The sequence below is a fragment of the Danio rerio genome, chromosome 22 (genome assembly GCF_049306965.1).
Source record: "Danio rerio strain Tuebingen ecotype United States chromosome 22, GRCz12tu, whole genome shotgun sequence".
In the NCBI taxonomy this organism is placed as follows: Eukaryota; Metazoa; Chordata; class Actinopteri; order Cypriniformes; family Danionidae; genus Danio; species Danio rerio.
In genome coordinates this window covers 25,815,267-25,837,651 of record NC_133197.1, presented here as the reverse complement: position 1 = coordinate 25,837,651, position 22,385 = coordinate 25,815,267, and the positions used below count along the sequence as shown (strand labels likewise).

Genomic DNA, 22,385 nt, shown 5'->3' with positions numbered 1-22,385 from the left:
ATGTGAGCAACATTACATACAAATCATAGTAAATGGTTTATTAAATAAGATATGCAAAAACTTTGTTGTGGGCTGCAGGTTTTACACTCTCGTGGATCAAGAGTATTTAGTAATTTGGTAATTTGGTTTTACATTTAAAGGGCACATAGGTTGCCCCTTTTTTCATATTTATTATAAGTCTTCTGTGTCCCCAGAATGTGTCTGTAAAGTTTCAGCTCAAAACACCCATCAGAGTATTTATTAAAGCTGTTTGAAATGTCTGTATTATAGCTGGGAAAAGGTTGTTGCTGTTTTTTTTAACTCTGCCTTTAAGGCGAGTCATCCTCGCCCACCGATCCCACATGCCTGTCAGCAACATGCCTCAACAAGCCCTCGGCTGACTCAGGAAGCAGATCTCATATAAGGTTTGTGAGAAATACTACAGTAAGAACTTTACCAATTAGTATTTGATGCATTTTTTGTGGAGTTGCAACAATGAGTTCACGCACACACAGCGCAGAGACACACAAATAGCACTGACACGTAGCAAGACACACACGCACATACATAGCGTAGACACGCAGGCAGACACACACACACACACAGCACAGACAAGTAGTGCAGATACACATGCACATACATAGCATAGACACGCAGGCAGACACACACACAGCACAGACAAGTAGCGCAGACACACGCACATACATAGCGTATACATGCAGGCACACACACACACATAGCACAGACATAGCGTAGACACGCAGACACACACACACACATACATAGCGCAAACACACACAGAGTGAGAGAGACACAAAGCTGTGCTAATGAATTGAATCTGAAGTGAATCGCTGTACTTCACACGTGCACACATTTTAAAACATGTTAAACTTATGTAAAACTCACTCTTGATCACGTCTGATGATGCAAACTGAACAGACCTTTTATTATAGTTGCTTTGCGCTCTTCCTGTCTTGTCGATATAAGTATATGCATTACTACGGAGACATGTTAATGCACACAGCTGTCAATCAATATTGGTGGGTGGGGGGACCGCACTCCTACATAAAGTTGCGGTCGATCTGAAAACTGCTCCAATTGGTCCACTGTTTTTATGTTGTTAAATTTGGGGAAAAAAAAGGACTGGGTGTTTATTTCACCCCAATATGACAGTGTATACACTATACTTACACACATATATGTCCAAACTGCACTGTAATCCCGAATAAGTTGACAAAACTCAAAAAATTTGAGGTAATCAGTTACGTCAAATTTTTTAAGTTATGAAATTATCTATTTTAAGTAAACAGAAACATTAAGTTTTGAGTTTGTTGTACTCATGCAAGACACTTCACCTAACTTAAAATACCCAAGTTACTCAGCTTATACGTTTTAATTGCAATTAACTTAATTGTTTTAATTTTTCCAAACTTTAAATACTTAGTCACCCAGCTCATACATTTTAATACCAATTAACTTAATTGCTTTAATTTCTTTCAACTTTAAATACTTAAATCACCCAGCTCATACATTTTGATAGCATTTTTTAAAATTAACTTCTCCATCGTCAGTTTCACAAATAAAATTAGCCATTATTTTAATCTTTAAACCCCATAAATGTCAAAATAAATCTGTAATTTAAAACACACAGACAATACCATTTTAGACATTTATTGTTAAAGAAAAAATGTCCAACAGTACTTTCAAATTTGTCTCCTATGCAATTACAAATGTCTTAATACGATAAAAACTATTAGACATAAAGAGATTGAAAATGAACACTATTCTGAAATTAATAAAAATTACCCACAATGTAAATATATCAGACATAAGAGCCTCAAGAAAAAACAACTATAAGTTTGATAAAATTTAATAATACATTAATAAGTGTAAAACTTACTCTTAAGGCATTCGTTAAAAAAAATAATAAGTGCACATTCTGTGAAGTGACTCGTTTAGTGTAAACTACACAGAAACTGTATATATATATATATATATATATATATATATATATATATATATCGTTGAAGTCAGAATTATTCGCCCCCATTTATTTTTCCCCCAATTTCTGTTTAACGGAGAGCAGATTTTATATATATATATATATATATATATATATATATATATATATATATATATATATATTGTAGCGAGGCAGAGGGAAAACAGCGACACAGTTGGATAAGTTTACAGACAAGTCCCCGGAGGGTGCTTTATTTACAACGTGAATGGGGTGTAAACGGTGCTCTTCTTCAAGGTGAGGTGCTCTGGTGCTCCGGGAAGTAAGTGAAGGACAGTGAATAGTCGGATGTGGGATCGTCACGAGCTGGAGTCTGCTGTGGAGAGACAGAGACAAGCGTTAGCGCATGGAGTCATTGGGTGAATGAAGCTCATCTTCTCTTGCGTGGGCTTGGTTTATATGCCTCTCCACTTGATGACGTCCAGCTGTGAACGATCCTGTGTTGATGATGGTCCAGCTGGGTTGAATTAGCGACCAGGACGACGTGGCATGTGTGCGCTCGTTACAATATATATATATATATATATATATATATATATATATATATATATATATATATATATATATATATATTCAGTCTTGGTTGAACTATGATTCTGTCATTTACTTATTCCAAACCTGTTTGAGTTTCTTTCTTCTGTTGAAAAAAAAAAAAAAAAAAGCTGAGACCTGTAACCACCGATTTCCACAGTATTTGTTTTCCCATAAGAAAGTCGGTGGTTACAGGTTGTCAGCTTTACTTAACTTTTGTGTTCAACAGAAGCAAGAAATTCAAGCAGGTTTGGGACAAGTGAAGAGTTAGTAAATGACAGAATTTTACATTTGGACAAACTATCCCTATATATAATAAAATGCATACTTACCAATTAAAGGTAAATAAATGTTTTGAAGTTACTAGGTTTCCATGCTACGAGACTTTTTATTTTCCATCATCCATGCCAAGCAAAACTTTTTGCACAAGTTCAAAGTCCTTTACTATATATTATGTGAAGAGCATATATTAATCCATACAAGACAAGAAAGGTCTGGAAGTGTGCTGTGGGTGGTGTCCAATTCATTCTTCAGGACAACAGAGACCCTCAGTGAATGCAGGGCCAATAAAGCATCTTCAGTCAGCAGGATTATCAATCTAAAAACATAATTCAAGGATATTAATGTAAGGACAGTATCAAAATGACTGAGCCAATATTATATGATTCATCAATTATTCTTGATTACAAATATGTTATTAAGTAAAAGTTTTCAAAACTTTCATCTTTTCATTAAACATGCCTAATTGTGAAAAGAATGAATGAAGTCTTACCAGGGTGTTCCTAAAGAATCTTAAGTCACGCTCACGCAGCAAGACCAAAAGACCTCTGATAACAGTAGTCCGTCATGAACTGACATCATTTAGTTCCTGGAAATCAAGAATCAATTTTTTAAAAATTAAAAAAATAATAATAATTCAAATTATATTTTAATGTATACTTTAACACGTGACCCCAAACATACCTGCTCATCATAAACCTTTAAAAGATTAGCCAGGGTATCTGCTGTCTTGCCAGTTTTGGATGCTGTTTGCCTTAAAATTGTCATCAAATGAAATAGGTGGTGGTCCAGTTTTGCAAAGAATTTGTGGGGAAAATTCTCATTTGTAACATGTTGGTACTCTGCAAACAGCAAAAAGAAACACGAGAGGATTTCATAAAACAAACCCACACCACAAAATATACAATTCTAGAAAAAATGTATTAATATTATTATTATGTTTCATTTACTTATCTATTTTTTACCTCAGATGAAAATCAGGTGTTGATCAGATGTTGAAAGCAGGATCTTCATGTTGTAAACTGACTCAAGGTCTAGCTGAAGTTTCACTTTCCTTGCTGCAAAAGTATCATTGATAAATACACTGTAATATTTATTTTATCTGGATATGCCAGGCATAGTAGTACAAAATAAATATTTTACCCACCTTTCACATGCCTCCATTTAAGAACCTATCTGTAGTCAGCAACACCTGACCTTCAATTCTGTATGTACACAAAGTCACAGTGTCATTTAGCTGAGAGTGGAAGTAGTACAATTGCCTGATGTCTAAATGTCTTAACCTCCAAAACGGTTAGCAATAGAGCTGATTATCATGTTAGTTGCTTTAATTCGATGAACACAGATTTAATTTAAACAGTATTGAAATTTCTAAAACTGAATAGGACGACAAAGAAATTTAAGGCCTGATTTTAAAAGCTAGAAATAACAAAACTTACCTTATTGTCTAATGATGTAAAAATATATAGACTAAAATATTTATATTTTTAAGATATAAATATATTTTAAGCTACAAAATTTGCACATCAGAAAACTGTCTTCTTTACCACGTCTTGAATATTTTGTTTTGTTATTATTTTATTTAATAACATAATTTTGTATTAATGTGTTATAGATATGCATACTTTGTTTTTTAGGCTGTTTATATTCTCTCCAGAGTAGACATTTAAAAAAATAGATTGAAAAAAAAAAACTTTTATCATACCTTTAAAATACATTTGACCTAAATGACATTTAAACTCACTTAACTGATCGCATTAATCAGGTAATCATTGATATGCAGAGATGTCGTCTTAAGCGCGAGGAAATATTAAGTGTTGATCAGTGCTGGTGATTGAGGTAAAGTTAGTTTTATATTTACACATTCAGACTTTCTCCTTAATAATATAATTTCAGAAAGGTAATTTTTGCATATTCTTAATGGTGAAATCATATTAGCAGGCAATGACTTTCAAAGTACAACATTGTTCAGTCAAAAAAAATAGTGCATTTAGTGTAATGTTGTTTTCATGTCATACTTGCATGTGATTTCAGAACGAATAGACAAAGTACCATGGTAAACAATTTATGGAGCGAGTCACAAGTTGTTACTAAATGAATGTATGAATATAAAACCAACTTTACCTCAATGTGGTAGTGTAAAATGAAGCTCTGCTCTGTACCTGCTCAGGTGAGGAGCGCAGCTTAAATGTTCTCCGTCAGGCTATCCTCATACATGGATCAGCAAGCAACAAGCTGCGTGTGACAGAGTTAAGTTTTGAGACTACGTTTTTGCGCGTCATCAGAAAATACCATTAAGTGTTTAGGCGGAGATCATTTGAGTTATGATTAACGTTACGTTTCTTGCACCTTTCGTTTCCGAAGTGCCTACAGATCGCGAAGATAATACCACATTCACAGACTGGATGGAGTTCAGCGCAGCGCCATGACATGCGGTTGTGAGAGCGCGCGTCTCCATGACAACTTCAGCACAGGCTGAGAAAAGGCATACTCGCGCCAAGATTTAAATTTTTTTGAAAAATGTAATCTGCCGATTTTAAATATTTTTGTCTTTATCACACTCTGTTAAAATTCAGAGTTAACACATTACAACTAACGCTAACATTGCACTGATTCTAACTTTTTAAACAGTAATGTTAACGTTAGTTAGCAACAAGTGAGGCTAAACATGTTTTCTGTAATGTACGACATGTAAACGCACCCTGATTAACTCTACATTACATTGAACTGTTACTGTGATTATATTAATTAAAACATACATTTAATATTTCTTGGATTTGTAAATATTTTACTTACTGTAGTGTGAAGCGAGGCCGATCCGCCATCTTGAAAAAAACGAATGAAGCATGAGCACGTACGTGAACCTGGATGACGTCAGACGCAAAATCACTAGGCTGACAGAATTTGAGTTAATGAAACTTTAAAGAGACATTTTGTATAGATTAAACCCAGCAGAATTGTTCACCTTACTTGAAAGATTAAATTTTTACAAACTCAAAAATAAGAAAAAGTTCTAAATACTCATCAAGGTTAATTAAGATAAACGAATTTTAATGATTTAAGTTAATAGAACTCAACTCAATTAATTAGTTACAGCATTAGGGTTTACAGTGTGCTTGAAAAGTAGATTTTTCACCATAGGTGCCCTTTAAAATGAATTTTCTTTATTATATTAGCCTAGGTCTATTTAAGTTTCTTATTAACTGTAGTTTTAAATGAATTATGCATAGAATAAGCATTTTGATATTGGTAAAGGCGTCTGCAACTTTTGCAAAGCATCAAATCACCGTCATATTAGCTGTCAAAATGTGTGCATGCATAAATTATTATTCCTTAAAAAAATGAGAATATTGGCTATGTCCATTATCATATACAAATTGTACTAAAGCTGGTGGCTTAAAATAGAACGTTTTTGTATCTAAAAAGTCCATATTAATTAATGTTCTCTTTGAACCCCTTGAGGAGAGAAACACCCCATGACAGTTTTTGTACTTTTATTTTGGAGTGTAGATTGCATAACAGTTTTAGTTTTTAGTTTTTTTTACTTCTATTTGTAATGTATGTACTTATTTTACTATTTTCCCTAGTGTTTGTAATCTATAGGTTACTACTGTTAAAAAGTATAAGCATTTGCTACATACTTTCAGTATTACCTTTGCTTGAAAACTCCTAATCAAATGCTGTCTACTGTATATGAAATAAGCCTGCTCCTGCAGATTTTAAGCAACCAGAACTGTTGGTATGACAACAACTCTCAGATGAGTTTTGAAGAAGAAATGATCCTGAACTGTGTCAAATCGTCAGTAATCAAATCCAGCTAATTGAGTAATCCACTTACGAAGAATTGACAGTTAACCAGAAGTACCCAGCATGCTTCTCAAAAAATGGTTAAGGTCTGCACCCAGGGCGCCACAAGGGGGGATAGAGTTAGGACGATTCTAAGGGCCCACACATTTTGGGGGCCTCCAGAGATGTTATTAGGGCCCACGACCAACCCAAGCGGAGCCCCTGGTCTGCACTATTTGCAACACTTTTCTGTAGCTGCATGTGTTGTGATGGTTTGCATTAGTGTGTGTTGATAAAATGCATGTTGTTTTCTCAGTTTGTGAGTGTTTTTCTGTTTGCATGTGTTTTCTTGGCCACCATAGTTTGGTCTGAAAAACTTTGTTGACAGACTAGAGCTAATAAGTTATGCCCCGCAGAGGCCAAATCAACTTGTATATTTTGCCATGGGTGAAGGTTTGTTCTTTTCACCTTATATATAAAGTGATCCTTGAACTTGTTGTAGATGTTAATAATGTATTAGTAAATGTTCAATTATGATTAATAAATGCTGTACATGTGTTGTTCATGATTAGTTCATGTTAGGAAATGCATTAACTAATGAACCGTATTGTAAAGTGTTACCGGGTTATTTGTTTTATTAATATGCCAGAAAGATAAGATGTTGGTGCTTTTAAAACATGAACTGTTTTCTATGCCTTTTCATGTATTTATGCACAATATCTAAATAGTTGTCTTACTTTGTATTTGCTATTTTGCTAATAAAGCAAATAAATGCATAAACATTAATCATTCATTAATCTTCACAGCATGTCATTCTTAAACTAAATTAATAAACCATATGAGAGTTGTTATAGTCATTAAAACTAAAAAAAAATATAATGACATAAAATTCAATTAAATTAACATACTGTATTTTTATTTTATAGTTTATTCTACTAATTACCAAGCACACATTTTCCACTTTTATTTAGCTATTTTGATATTTAGCTATTATATCTATCTATCTATCTATCTATCTATCTATCTATCTATCTATCTATCTATCTATCTATCTATCTATCTATCTATCTATCTATCTATCTATCTATCCATCCATCCATCCATCCATCCATCCATCCATCCATCATCTATCTATCTATCTATCTATCTATCTATCTATCTATCTATCTATCTATCTATTTATCTATCTATCTATCCATCCATCCATCCATCTACTATCTATCTATCTATCTATCTATCTATCTATCTATCTATCTATCTATCTATCTATCTATCTATCTATCTATCCATCCATCATCTATCTATCTATCTATCTATCTATCTATCTATCTATCTATCTATCTATCTATCTATCTATCCATCCATCCATCCATCCATCCATCCATCCATCCATCCATCCATCCATCCATCCATCCATCCATCCATCTATCTATCTATCTATCTATCTATCTATCTATCTATCTATCTATCTATCTATATATTTATCCATCCATCCATCCATCCATCTATCATCTTTTTATCTATCTATCTTTCTATCTATCTATCTATCTATCTATCTATCTATCTATCTATCTATCTATCTAATAATAAAAACTCATTATAGCTTTCCATTATCGAATAAAACACAGATTCAGTAAACCTTTTTATTTTTTTTATAAATTTTTTATTTAATTATATTCAATTATATTCTTTTCTCATTTAATCCTTCTTGTTAAGGAATGTGAAGGGATTTTATTGTATAATATAACTACGTGCTGGTTAGAGCACAAAAAAAATCACTACCACGTACCACGTGTTCCCACAAATACACGCCCACTATCCAATCACAACACGCGACGCATCACAAGGGGTGGAGTTACACACACAGCTGTGTCGGCTAGGAATGGTTGCCATGGTGGACATGTCTCCATAGCGACGTCGTTTTAAGCACATAAAACTTGTTTTCTTTAATTACGGTAGGTAAATGTCTCGTTATGCTCTCGTTTTCGGTTATTTGCATTGATAGACACACATATAGCGAGAAATAAACATTAATAGAAATGAAAACTAATAACCCAGCTATACAAGTTAGCCAAAGATGCTAGGAAGCTAGCAGGTTTCATTATAACTGGTAACGTTACAGTGTTCGTGTTTTTAACTAGGCTAACGTAAATGGTCACTTCATAAGCAAGTATAACTAACGTTACCAGCAAGCATCATAAACTATAATTTTATCCAAAATTGATGTCAACGTGAATTACCATGATTTGGTATGGTAACATCATACCATGGTAATGTATACCTTGTAACGTTACAGGTTTTTAGCTTTCTACAAAATATCTTCTTTCATGTTCAACAGAAGAATTTTGGTGTAAAAAGTATCTGTGCCCAAAGCACCATAATATTACTGTCATCCACATTCTGAAGCTATAACGTTAATACAAATATGAATCTTAGATTTATTAAATTAGATTTTTCATATTGTTATTTATTTTTTATAAGTGACATTAATCTTGTATATATTTCTCTCACCTAGGGCTGAACATAATGGCAGAGACGGTTGATGGCAAGAAGGAAGAGGCAGATTATAAGAGACTACATAACTTTCCTCTTATAAGGGTAAAAACTGCTGCGTAAATACATTTGAGTAGAAAGTGGACTGGTGTTAGGGCCAGATTCAGGGTAACTTAATGTTTATTTGTTTAAATACAATTCCCCCATCACAATAAATAATATAAACAGTATTTTGGCTGTTTTTTTTAGCTGTTAACTGTTTCAATGAATGATTGAATGAATCAATATTTAGCTTTATTTGTCTCCCTATGGAGAATTTTCTTCTCGGGCAATTGAGAGTACATTTAGTGACAAAACATATATTAATAATATATAAACAAGATGGGGTGACATGGTGGCTCAGTGGTTAGCACTGTCACTTCTCAGCAAGGAGGTTGCTTTTTCGAGTCCTGGCTGGGACAGTTGGCATTTCTGTCTGGAGTTTGTATGTTCTCCTCGTGTTGGCATGGGTTTCCTCCGGTTTTCCCTGCAGTCCAAAGACATGCGGTATAGGTGAATTTAATAAATCAAATTGGCCGTAGAGTATGTGTGTGTGTGTGTGTGTGTGACAATGAGTGTGTATGGATGTTTCCCAGTACTGGGTTGCAGCTGAAAAGACATCTGCTGCATAAAACATATGGTGGAGAAATTGCTGATTCATTCTGCTGTGGCTACCCCTGATAAATAAAGGGACTAAAGGAAAAGAAATGAATATAAACAAGATATTAAAGGCACTATGCAAAAACCCAACACCTTTCCCACAGAGAGACACATAAAAATATATTTCTTAATGTTCAATAGAGTGATTGATAAGGGGAATTTTTAATTTTTAATAGTGTATAAACTTGACCATTTTACCTAATTTATACCCTGCGTTTTATTCCCAGGTAAATAAACAGACACAAAGGGATGTAAATACACGCAGTGTAAAAACCAAATGCTAAAAACAACTGTGATCTTTTTTATTATTTCAGTCAAGAAATATGTAGCTCATATTAACAAGCAAATGTAATTAAAACACAAATTCACACAATTAGTTTTGACACTTTACATACATTATTATTGCTCAGATTTTTTCTTTGTAAGGCTTTTTCTTTGGCTTTTAAACACCTTTGGTCTGTCATTGGTCTGTGATCAATCACATAATAGGTAGGTCTGGCTCTAGGGCTCTGCCCTCTTTGAGCTGGAAATCTTTGTTGAGGTCAGATGTCAACACTGAAGAGCTGTTTTATGTCAAAATATTTTGTTACGAAAATACTATTTCAGTATAAATAGTTACATATTATCTTTTTTTTTACAATAGAGAATAATAATAATAATAAAAATACTAATGATAATAATAATACGGTGAAAGAAATGGAAACGAGTAATACAAGTGTACAGAAAATTACAACCAACTGAATGAAGACATTCAACAATCACAATCAAATGTTCCGATATATTGTCAATGTTAAAAGTAATATTTACAATTAAACAGTAAAAGATAATAATAGTTAAAACAAACAAAAATAAAATTACTAAGGAAGGAGAGAGTGTCTTTTAAATGGAATGCAAGATGTTAAGAGAATAAAAGTAAGTTATAAAACATTGGCACTTTTTAAAGAAATTAGTTTTCCCAGAGCATCTAACTTTTTCCAACTTTAGAAAATGCATGATATTCACAAGCCATTGGGATGTTGTTGTCGTCGCCTAACTAATAATGATGTAAAGACCAAAATATCAAGCTGCTTAGAATTAAACTGGGACCAAATCGTTGGAACCCCAAAAATGGCAACACTAGGAGATGGGTCTATATTTATCTGCAACACCATTGACATAATTGTAAAGGTATTACTGCAGTAATTCTCTAAGAGCTGTTTCATGGGAAAAATGTAAGTGTAATTCTATCTGGACAAAAAAGATGTGATGATGAACTTAAAAAAAATATGATGATAACTTTAAACCAATCTATTTTAAAAACGTGATATCCTCATCATTCCCATATCCACCTCTCAATTGCCAGATGCTTTCTTTTCTGCTATTCCCAGCACTTTAAATTATTTTTTTATTACATTGTTGAGGTGAAAACGTGCAGTAGGGAAAATAAGTTTTGAACACGTCATGTTTTTTTTCCTGAGAATAATATTTATAAAGAAGCTGTAGACATGGAATTGAACCAGATTTTTAGTAAAAACCCAAACAATACAAACATTAAAATACAACAACACAAAAAAAATCTGAAAACTTAATTACTTGTAATAATGGAATGACACAAAGAGAAAGTACTGAACTACTGAAATATATTTAATACTAATAAAGGCTTTTTTTGGTGAAGGCAGCTTAAAGATGCTTCTCATATGGAGATTTAAGACCCCTTCATTGCTTAGTTGTGAGTTTTTCACAGACTTAAACAGAGTGTAAAAATCTTGACGGGTCTGTGGGTCTCGTCTATCAAAACTGATCTTTAATTTGTATTTTATATTTGATAGATTGATTGATCTGAAGTCAGGTGATTGACTAGGCCATTCTATGGCTTGGTTTTCTTTCTTTGAAAGCATTTGAGATTTTCCTTGGCTGTGTTATGTAGTAATGTTTGGTAATGGAGATTTTGGACTGACGCAGCGAATATTAATTGACACTGACGAAGGTCAGAGGATTGCTGAAGAACTACTGAGAGATTTCAGCTGCTGTCTGAGCTTTCACTGCCTTTCTACACCTCCATTTCTTCCTTTTCTCCCTTTCTCATTCTTTCCTGTGGGCAGTGTAGGGATGTACTGACATTATATCTTCAGTATTTCAACATCTATTTATTTATTTTTTTACAGCTTAATGAAAATTTAAGAAAAAAGTAATCAGGGCCTTTATTGATGATTAATCCTATTTGATTAATTCAAATTTCCTCCACAGCATACTGATATGCCTGAAGAGATGCGGGTAGAGACCATGGAGCTCTGTGTTACAGCGTGTGAAAAGTTTGCCACTAATAATGAGGTCAGTGGTCATTACTATCAAAAAACTAAATAAAAAAAACATTTAAGCTGCTTTTCCACTATCGTGCTGAACCATTTCATTCCGTGCCAGACCGGGCCTGACAGCATAGATAGGGCTTCACTTTCTACCGTCCTGCAGCAACAAAGCTCCGGAACGATACGCAAAACGCATCAGTAGTTGCTTTGGTAAAACAATGTAAACGGCTCCCTTTGTTCAATCAAATTTAAATAAAAGCCGAAACATTTTTTTTTTATTCTTATGTGTAAAAGCGAAAACAACCACATAACTAAACACTGTTATGCCACTCTCTCACATAGGAGTGCTAAATATAGCTACAAGCCACTGCACCCGTATTTATTTAGAGCTCATATGTTGCATGCCTCAGGTCAAATTACCAAAATGTAACGTGATTATTGAAAATGATTAGAGGGGAAATAAATAATACATTTCAAATCTCCGTACATTACAGAAAAAAACAACAATGATAATGCAACAATAATCGTGCATTTGTATTAGTGGCAGAAATATATTTTTGCATTGACCTTGTCAAAAGTCAGCAGGCACTTTCACTAATAAAAATATTGCACTTAAATTATTTCATTTTTAACAGTCAATCAAATTACACAGCGGTTTTATATCAAACGTTGATAATTATATAAAATATACTACATTTTGATGGTAAAATATTAGAATTTAAACAATGGCTGTTGTTTGTTTTAGTATTCAAACATATAACGAATGCATCAAGTGCAATAAAAAACGAATATGAAACAACACAGCATAGCAGGATATAAAGCATATAAAGTAATATTTAGCAAAATGCTGCTCTTTTTATCTTTGTATTTTTAGCATTTTATTTTTGTTATTTAATTTTTTTTATCTTCATAATTAACGAGCTGTAGACAAGTTCCTGCTTGATGTTTTAGAAAATATTTTGCATAGCGATCCATATTAAAGATACACCAAAAACTCTCTCACACACACACACACACACACACACACACACACACACACACACACACACACACACACACACACACACACACACACACACAGACCCAAAGAAACATTTGTCAAAACGTATTCATATTATTTAGAGTAAAATCAAAACCGATATTTAAGAATCCATCTTTATTTTATTTATTCATTCATTTGACTTGTTTATTGGTGCATATATAGACTATAATTTAAATCATACAACAGTACCTTGGTGCTACAGCTACAGTGCTCCTCGTAAAGCTGTCAAACAAAAGTCCAAAAAATTAAAGAAAGATTAGACTTTCTACGGTGACGGCCGACATCACAACAACCCGTAATCTATGACAGTTTGCATTCAATAAACAGTAAGAATGATTAATAAGTCCATATGAAACAGTCCCGTAAAAGTCATGTCTCGTCTTCAGTTTCGGGCTCAGGCACGCTTGCACTCACACTACAAGTGCAACAAGTGCTGCGCCCAAGTGAACCGGGCTCTGGCACACCTCTTCCAACCGGGCCAAGGCCGGCCAAGTGAACCGTGCCTGAGCCCGAATCAGAGCACCTACACTTCTCAAACGATCTGGTAAACGGGCCTGGGCATGGTTAGGATAGCATAGTGTGAGTAGGCCCTTAGGGATCAGTTGCCTTTAACCTGGCCAAAGCATGCTTGTCCCCCCTCCCATCTCCCCCGACCCCCGCACTCACATTACATTCCGGCCTGGGCACGCTTACGTCATTGATGCGCTGTTCAGTTTAACCGAAGAGAAGCGCTCTCGCTCAGCACAGTGGACATTTCTTTAGTTATATCGTGTAAGTCGTTTGGGATGCGGTGACATGCAGTCAAATATTTCGCCGAACACTTTTGGCTCTCATAAACAACCATAAAGTCCTCGTGCTGCAGGAATTAAGTGGTTGCTGAAGGTGCAATAATCCAGGGGTTTTCAAACTGGGGGCCGCGGCCCCCTGGGGGGCCGCCAGATGGCGCCAGGGGGGCCGCAAAGAAATTTTAGATCAATGAGCCCACATGGATGAATTTTGTGTCCCGCATCATTCTGAAGGTTAATATATTTTTATTATAATTTGAGCTCAAAAGTACTGCAAAAATTAAGCTTTATGCTTATGTCATTTAAATGCAGTTGACACTTTCGTGACACAGGAAAAGAAGCGCAGCGGCCCGCCTCTGTGGACGGGGACTTTTATTGAATAAGCGCTTCTGGCCAGGCGCTTCCTGACTGTGATTTTTAGCGCTTGTCTGCTGCACCTGACGGCGTTTACCTTTCACTTACGCTTACCTCTTTTACGCTAAACAACTAAATGAATGCTCGGTTTGACTGACTATATTTCAGTTAAAATACATGATCAATAAGAACATTATCAGTGGCTGAAAGCACTCCCTGTTTATGGCTTGCGTTCCTAAGTAACCGATCAGCTGGGTGCTGCGGAGTATGCGCCTCTCTGCGCAGGCTTCACTCATAGGGAACAAATAGCATTTTAAAGACACGGCACAACATTGCACCTCGTCCACAGCGCGACAGGCTTTACACTTTGCATTGTACAAATATCAGACGGTCTTCTTTGCTGCATGGCAAACAAACATATTAAAATTGTAAAGCAAAAAGTGCTGCAATAACAATGAATAGAGCTGTCATCACATCAGCGAGTGCTCAGTTTCACTCCTGTTACACTAATGACAGCTGGATGAGCTCTGCAGTGGACCTCTTACTCACATTGGTTCATAATGATTAAAAAAAACTAAATTTTATACACCCTGAGTAAAACCACTATAGCCTATAAAAATTATAATGTATCTGTTTGTGTTATGTTATAGGGCTAATAATTATTAAATATTAAAATGTATTAGTGCTCTGTATTTAATGGAGCTCAACATACCTGCTCAAATTTTAATACTCTGAATATAAATGCATTTTTGTTCCACTTTTTCCCATATTTGTTTGTGTAATTAATTTAAATGTAATGTTCAGTATTATTATTAATAGAACAAACTGGTATGAACATTTTAAAGTCAGCAAAGCTTCTAAAATTATGCAAAGTAAAACTTGTGGCTCTTTGAACTTGAATACCCAATTCTAGATTGCATTTAGGAAATTATTTTTTATCAGTGTAAGTCAGGATTGCCGACCTGAGTAAATTATGATGTGCACAAAAAAAAAAAGGAATAAAAATAAACAAAACTTCAACACACTGAACCACTACAGCCTCTATTGTAGTATTGCTAGTTACAACAGTACAGTTAACTGTTAACAGGCTGATGACTGACAAAACTCTTAAAAACTTTAAAGCTTTAAATCTTTTGATACATTTAGACTCTCAGCTGTAAGGGTAAGTACAGAAGAGTCTAGCTGTGCATAGGCTGAAAAAAGCATAAAAATGGCATAAAAACTGTGTAAAGTGACGACTTGTACACAAAATATGGCTTGATGGAATAATCCAGTGAGAGCAGACCACAATGAGTACTGCGCATCAAGATTTGATCAATAGATTGAAGCACTGAAACCATGTCAGCTCAACTAACATCTTACAAAAATTAATCCAGATAATGAATAATATAAATTTATTGAATAATATATAATAATATAAATGTATTGAATAATACAATTTAAAAAAAAAAATTAAGTACAGTTGTTAATTTGAGGGGGTGGCGTCATTTTTATTTTTGGGGGTCCCCAAAAGAATTCGCCCTACACAAATGGGCCCTCAGCTGAAAAAGTTTGAAAACTCCTGCAATAATCTACGACAGTTTGCATTTATTAAACAGTAGGAATGAATAATTAATCCATATGGAACAGCCCCTTAAAAGTCACGTCTTGCTTTCAGTTTCGGGCATAGGCGCGTTTTGCTTTCACACAGCTAACTGCGCCAAAGCCCAAGTGAACCACGCTCAGGCCCAGCTCTTCCAACCGGGCCATAGCCGGCCAAGTGAACCGTGCCTGAGCCTGATTCAATGCACTCACACTTCCCAAACGATCTGGGAAACGGGCCTGGGCACGGTTCAGAGAGCATAGTGTGAGTAGGCCCTTAGATTATAAGTAGACTGTTAGGTTGGGGTTGGGGTTAGTGTAAGTTGACATGTACTTGCAAAGTTTCTTATAGTCAGTTGAATGTCTGTTGAAGGAGCAGTATCAACAGATGCTAAGCAGACAGTCTAGTAATACTCAAGTGGACCATTATAATAAAGTGTTACTTAAGTTTGCGTACTCCTGGTTGAAGAAAGACAGGTTTAAACAGTCTTTAAAAACAACCACGTAATTTACTCTTTTAAGCTTTGTTTCTTCTGGGCTTATCTGAGTTTTGTTGGATGGTTGTGCTTCATTGATTTATTTAACTACAACTGTTTATCAACAACTGTTTAATAAGTTAAATGTTTGATACTGATAATAACTTGAAAAGACAATGAAGTCTTAAAATATTCTAAGAAGGTCTTTTTTTAAAGGTATTACAATTACCTTTTGGATTCCTGCATATACCCTGAATATATCACCCATACATAAAAACTATTCTAGCAACATTGTAGCTGATTGTGTAACCTTTCTATCTCTATTGGTGTCAGTATGGCTAAAAAACACTATAGTATTTACTATAAATTACTATACTACATCATGTCAGTCTCTGAAAACGGAAAATAGATCTGATAGCAGATATTTCAATCTCTGTTGTTTTTTAAGTTGTACTTTTTTGCTAACATTTATTATTATTTATTTAGGATATGCATTTCACATTCTAATTTCAATGCCCAATTTTTACATTGTTAAAATAACTATAATTAAATTAAATATTCGTAAGAATCATATAATATTTGTGCTTTGGAAGATTGTACTTGCATTATGATGCTATTATATTGTCATTCTGGAACTATATAATGAGTGGCATAAAATGGTCATAAAAATACATTAATACCATTTATTTCAATGTGTTTTGGTGCAATAATATCGTACAACAAAAAATAGATATGAATGACAGGCCTAGTCATTGTCAATCTCCAAAAATGTGCTTGGGGGGTTTCATGACCCTTTTATCATTTTAACGTAATATGCATCAAAACATAGTTTCAAGTTTCAATTACTCAGTTCAATGTTTTTTAAACATGTGCAACTCTCTTGAGAAATATATCCTTCTCTAGGTTTCATTTGTACCACAAAAATACTACTACTCTGCTTATCAGACTTGATTTATACAGAACTTATTTAGGCAAGTACATCACAAGTAACTGTAACTAGTGGACCTAAAAATAAACTCTTTTTTCAGTGGAAGTAATTGAATGACATTGTAGCTAATTACTACCAAACACTGTACATTCCTTCTGATTGTCTGTTTTTTTTTTTTTCAACAGAGCGCAGCTAAAATGATAAAGGAGTCGATGGATAAGAAGTTTGGGAGCTCTTGGCATGTGGTGATTGGCGAAGGCTTCGGGTTCGAAATCACACATGAAGTCAAGAACCTGCTTTACATGTTCTTTGGTGGAAGTTTGGCGGTTTGTGTATGGAAATGTTCCTAACTCAAGCACTCAAAGACTTTTCATGAGCTTCCAGACTTTAAAGTGGATATGCCACATGAACATGGTTCTATATATTCAATACCAACATGATCTCCTGGAAAGATGTAACTGTTTTACAATGTGGCAATATTGGTTTATTTATGCAAGTGGTCTGTGGGAAAATGTATGAACTAGAGCTTACAAAATTCAAAAGAATCAGCCACAAACTTAACTTTAATAGTTACAAATTGCCGTGTGATTATGTTGTCAACTGAACAGGGTGCATTAATTTACTTCATTTTGAATGTAGCATTCTATGATTTCATCTCAGTTCTCTCAAAACCGCACACCATCATAGGTTTTATTGTCCATTTAAGCCACTCTTTCTCCTGTCTTTTATCTGTCCACCCTCTGTTTCTTATTGTTATGTCCTTTCATTTTTTTTCTGAAGGATAGAGTATTTTTATAAGACAAAAATGATATTTTTTAATTACTATATATGAACACATTTGATCAGTTTTAAAACTTCAGATATTTTATAGGAGGTGTACGTTTTGCACAGCTCTAATGTGTGTTTGTTTTTATTAATGACTATTACGTCATGTTCTTGTGTAATAAAACCCCATTAGTGAAGTGAAACTCGTTTTTCATGCTGTCTTACACCACTGAGATGACAGGAAATTGATTTAAATAATATATGCCGAATGCTTACCCCAAAAGCAGCGCTTAAAATGTCTAGAATGAAATATTTATACTTGCTGAAGTCAGTGAAGAAAATGCCTTATTTCGCTGGTCTGAACCAAGTCGTTTGTCTGTTAAGTTAATAGATTTAATGGATCACAATAGATATGTATTAAGAAAGTAAGTGGATTTATAGAGCATAGGTTTGCTTTATTGTCAGATTATTGCACAAGGGACTGTTGAAATCTGGCTCAGAGCATGTTTACACACACGCAGACGCACACACACATTGACCTACTGTCAGGTTAGTCTGCCCTGCATACTCATAAACACACATTAACCTTTTTTCCCTCACCTTTTCACTTTTAAATAAGCATCCCTGCAGCCGTAAGGACAGTTTTCTTTGCATTTGGCTTCTCATATGATACTTAAAGTAAAACTGCACTCAGATATTCTTTCATGTTTATCTAGAAGCTTTTTTGTGAAGTTTAGTAGAATATTTAAGCTGCTCTTTTTCCCCATTGAATCAGAAAGGAATTTCTAATTTGATTTAAATAAAAATATCATAAGGTCGGCACCAATGGTGTAGTGGTAGTGCGTTGATACAAGCACTCCGGTGCTCACGGCAACCCAAGTTTGATTACAGCCTTGAGGTCCTATGCCGGTCCTTCCCCCTCTCTCGGCTCCCCACGCTTTCCTGTCAAAACTCTACTGTCCTATCCAAGGTGAAAACCCTAAAAAAAATCATTCTACAAATATATATCTATATCATAAGCAACCAATCTGCCATCCCTTAATTCATAAATGCATTGAGTATTTCAGTGTGCACTTTGAGTGGATTTTAAATTCAATTAAAACATCTTTAACTAATTATTTATTAAATGGTATCAAAGCTTTTTTTTTTTTTTTTTAAATATTGACTTAGTTTGACCAAAATCTAACCTTAACATTTCAGGAAGGATTTGTGTTACAATTTCACTGCGTAGTTCACCTAGAAATGAAAATTCGGTCATTAATTAATCACCCTTATGTCGTTTCAAACACTAGATACCTTTGTTCATCTTTAAGCACAAATGAAGATATTTTGAATAAAATATGAGCATTTTCTGACCTTCTCTAGAAAGCAATGATCGCCCAGAAAGGTATCTAAAACATCATCAAAACAGTCCATGTGACTTCAATTGTAATGTTAAAAAGCTACACAAATATTTTTGTGTGCACAAAAAAATTAAAATAATACATTTATTAAAAAGTTTATTCTCTTCAGTGTCAGTTTAGGGCGCTCACTGACAAGATAGCTGTTCACTGATGCCTACGCACAACTTTCTCTGTTTAGAACAAAGCACAACAAACATACAGAGCACATTGCTTTCGTGAACGAAATTTCACTAAAAATATCTTAATTTTGGTTTGAAGATGAATAAAGGTTTCAGGGTTTCAGAATGACATCAGGGTGAGTAATTAATAACAGGTTGCTTTCATTTTGAAGTGAACTAACTATTTAAACATTATATTAAAGTAGGATCCTATAGAAGATTTTTTTTTTCTCCTGGAACAAACAGAGAATGTTCTGGCCTGGAAATCAAATATTGTTTGCTGGTGAATAGTTTGAAAGCCGAAGGCATTTGTGTGCCATATTACCAACCCACAGTCAAGTAGTCCTAAACACAAACCAAATATCCTCCCACACTCCAAACTAATTTGCTGCAATCGTTTGGCCCTTTGGCATCTTTCTTTTGATCAGCTTCATTTCAAGACTGTTACTTAGCAACACGGACAGACATAATTGACCATTAGCTGATACTGCACAGCCTTTTAATTGTTTACTCTAAATATTACATATTTTAAAAAAGATTTGAATGAAAACAATTGCAAACACCACACAGTTATTAATATTTTATAATGATAAATGAGAAATGGCTTTCAAAAAATAGCAAAAACACAAAACTCACGAGTTCCAGACATTTGGCTGAATAGGATATGCATATTTGGTATGCTGTTTGGGGAGAGTGCTCCAAGCTCGGGAAGATTAAAGGCTGATTTATACTTTTGCGTCAAGCATATGCGTATAGCCCGGTGCAGCCTGCGCGCGGTCGCATAGTGGCTGGTGCTGACGCACACCTTTCAAAAAATGTAACTAAAAGTCGCAACGAACACAAGCTCTGATTGGTCAGCCTGGGTAGTAACGAGTGTGGGCAGTGCTGAGAGCCATGAGCCTGATGAAGCAAGTGTTTACTAGTGTGGAGTCTCATAAAGGAGCTCCAGAAGGAAACTTTTGTCTTGTGTTCATTTTATGATAGAAGTTGTTGAATGTTTCTCTGAAAAAGCCAGTTTTAGCTACTTGTACATTTAGGTAGCATTCAGAAAAACACCTGCAAAAAAACTCAACACAGAGGAACATTTAAACCTGCTGCCAGCAAGTGTTTCTGAAATGTTCTAGAACACTTCCTAACCGCTAGCTGGCAGTAGATTTTATGCTGCTCTGTGGCGAGTTTCGTCATGGATATCTTGTTTTTCCTGAACGCTACAAGTAGCCAAAACTCGCTCATTCAGAGGCGGGAACCGGCGGATGTGCAACAACTTTAATCACAAGGTAAACACAAATTAAAAATTTCCATCTGGAGATTGTTTACAGGACTCGACACTTGCAAACAATTGCTCCATCGGGCTCGCAGCTCTCAGCGATACCAAGCTGACCAATCACAGAGCTTGCAGTAAGCGTCGTTGCGATGTGGTTACATTTTTTGAGAGGTGTGCGTCAGCCATGGTGAGGGGTATACGACCACACAGGCTGTGCCGTACCATAATTGTGTGCTTGACGCAGAAGTGTAAAGGCTGATTTATACTTCTACTTCTGAGTGATCGCCGTGACCCACAGTGCCTGCCTTGCGTTTAGTCGTGCAATTATACTTCTGCATGCTGTTTGTGTTGTTCTGCAATAACACTTCCGAAACACTAGCTGGCAGTCGGTTATGTTAGGTTCCTCTGTGTCGGGTTTCTTCGCAGGTGTTTTGTTTTTTCAGAACATTACCTTAATACACAAGTAGCTAAAACTCCCTCATTCAGAGGTGGGAACCAGCAGATGTGCAACCACATTAATCTTAAGGTAAACACAAACAGCAGTTTCTATCAGAGCTACTTCATACGACTCGACACTTGTAAGCACTCGCTCTCACGTGTTCGCATACAGGTCACAGCTACCAGGCCGACCAATCACAGAGCTTGCTCTACACGTCATGCGCACGTCAGCGAAGGTTATGCGACCGCATGAAGGTTGTGCCGGAGCATATGCATGTGCTTTAAGTATAAATCAGTCTTATCTTGTGTTATTTTCCTTGTCAGGATAGATTGACAGGTAGTGGTCTGAGCACAGTGTCTTGCCTGGCCTCAGAATGCTAGGAAACCCCAGCCCCTCTTGCCCGGCCTCAGAATGCTAAGCCCCACTCCAATGTATGTAGAAATCATGTTTAAAGGTGTGGAGTTGGGGTGGTGAAGGGATACTGAAAGTTTAGAGTAAACGAAGGTAGGACATGCTTGACTGTTTATAGTGGTTTGGTCTTGCGCTGATTGGATAATAGAAAGATTAACAATAATGAATTAGCCTTGACAAAACACCTGTGCACACTCCTCCTGAAATGTGTTCATAAAACATCACTAATTAAGAAATCCCAGTCAACTGTGTTATGAATCAGTTTCTAAATGTGATGCCGTGGTAACACTAGAGGTTGAGCATGCAAAATTCTTTCATATGACTCTGAGAAAAAGGGCGGGAATAAACAAGACGATTAGACATTTAATAATTGAGCGATTGGTCCATATTTTACATTTAAATCATCTTTTAATGATCTTTTATTGATCGTCTGTAGTCACATGATGAGGTCAAAGTTTACAAAGCTTGAACTTTGCAATGCAGTGAACTGCAAAACTTGTCGCACAAGCTTGCGTATGAATGGAAGTGTATGGGGCGAAAAGTGCAGTGTGACCGTGGCTTAAGGATTAAAAAATGCTGTATAACTGCAGAAGTCAGTGTGGTTTTGGGATCTAAAAGTCTCTGAACCTCAATTAAATGTCACCTTATCACCAAAAATGGTTTGAAAGACTTTAAAGAAGAAAAAAAAGGCCTGACACCCATCCAAA

General features: G+C 35.2%; 2 protein-coding genes and 1 long non-coding RNA gene across 5 annotated transcripts in view; 2 read left to right on the top strand and 1 right to left on the bottom strand.

Moving 5' to 3' along the window:
• The window catches only part of fam20cl (family with sequence similarity 20 member C, like), a 265,004-nt gene that overhangs the window by 224,049 nt on the left and 18,570 nt on the right, over positions 1-22,385 (top strand). The window lies entirely within an intron of this gene.
• On the bottom strand, positions 2,162-5,650 carry LOC137490747 (uncharacterized). 3 transcript variants are annotated; one of them, XR_011010739.2, is made up of 7 exons: positions 5,606-5,650; positions 3,957-4,014; positions 3,775-3,867; positions 3,494-3,651; positions 3,303-3,398; positions 3,011-3,128; positions 2,162-2,315 (listed from the first exon to the last, which is right to left on the bottom strand). It is a non-coding gene; the product is annotated as an uncharacterized lncRNA (long non-coding RNA). The 3 variants fall into 3 exon arrangements; XR_012397841.1 differs by lacking the exon at positions 2,162-2,315 and adding an exon at positions 4,972-5,044 and having other exon boundaries at positions 2,895-3,128; XR_011010738.2 differs by lacking the exon at positions 2,162-2,315 and having other exon boundaries at positions 2,895-3,128.
• Positions 8,450-18,206, top strand: dnal4b (dynein, axonemal, light chain 4b). Its single transcript, NM_001020502.1, is given in 4 exon segments — positions 8,450-8,550; positions 9,111-9,193; positions 12,014-12,097; positions 17,424-18,206. Coding segments are annotated over 3 exon segments (321 nt in total). The 5' UTR covers positions 8,450-8,550; positions 9,111-9,121; the 3' UTR covers positions 17,589-18,206.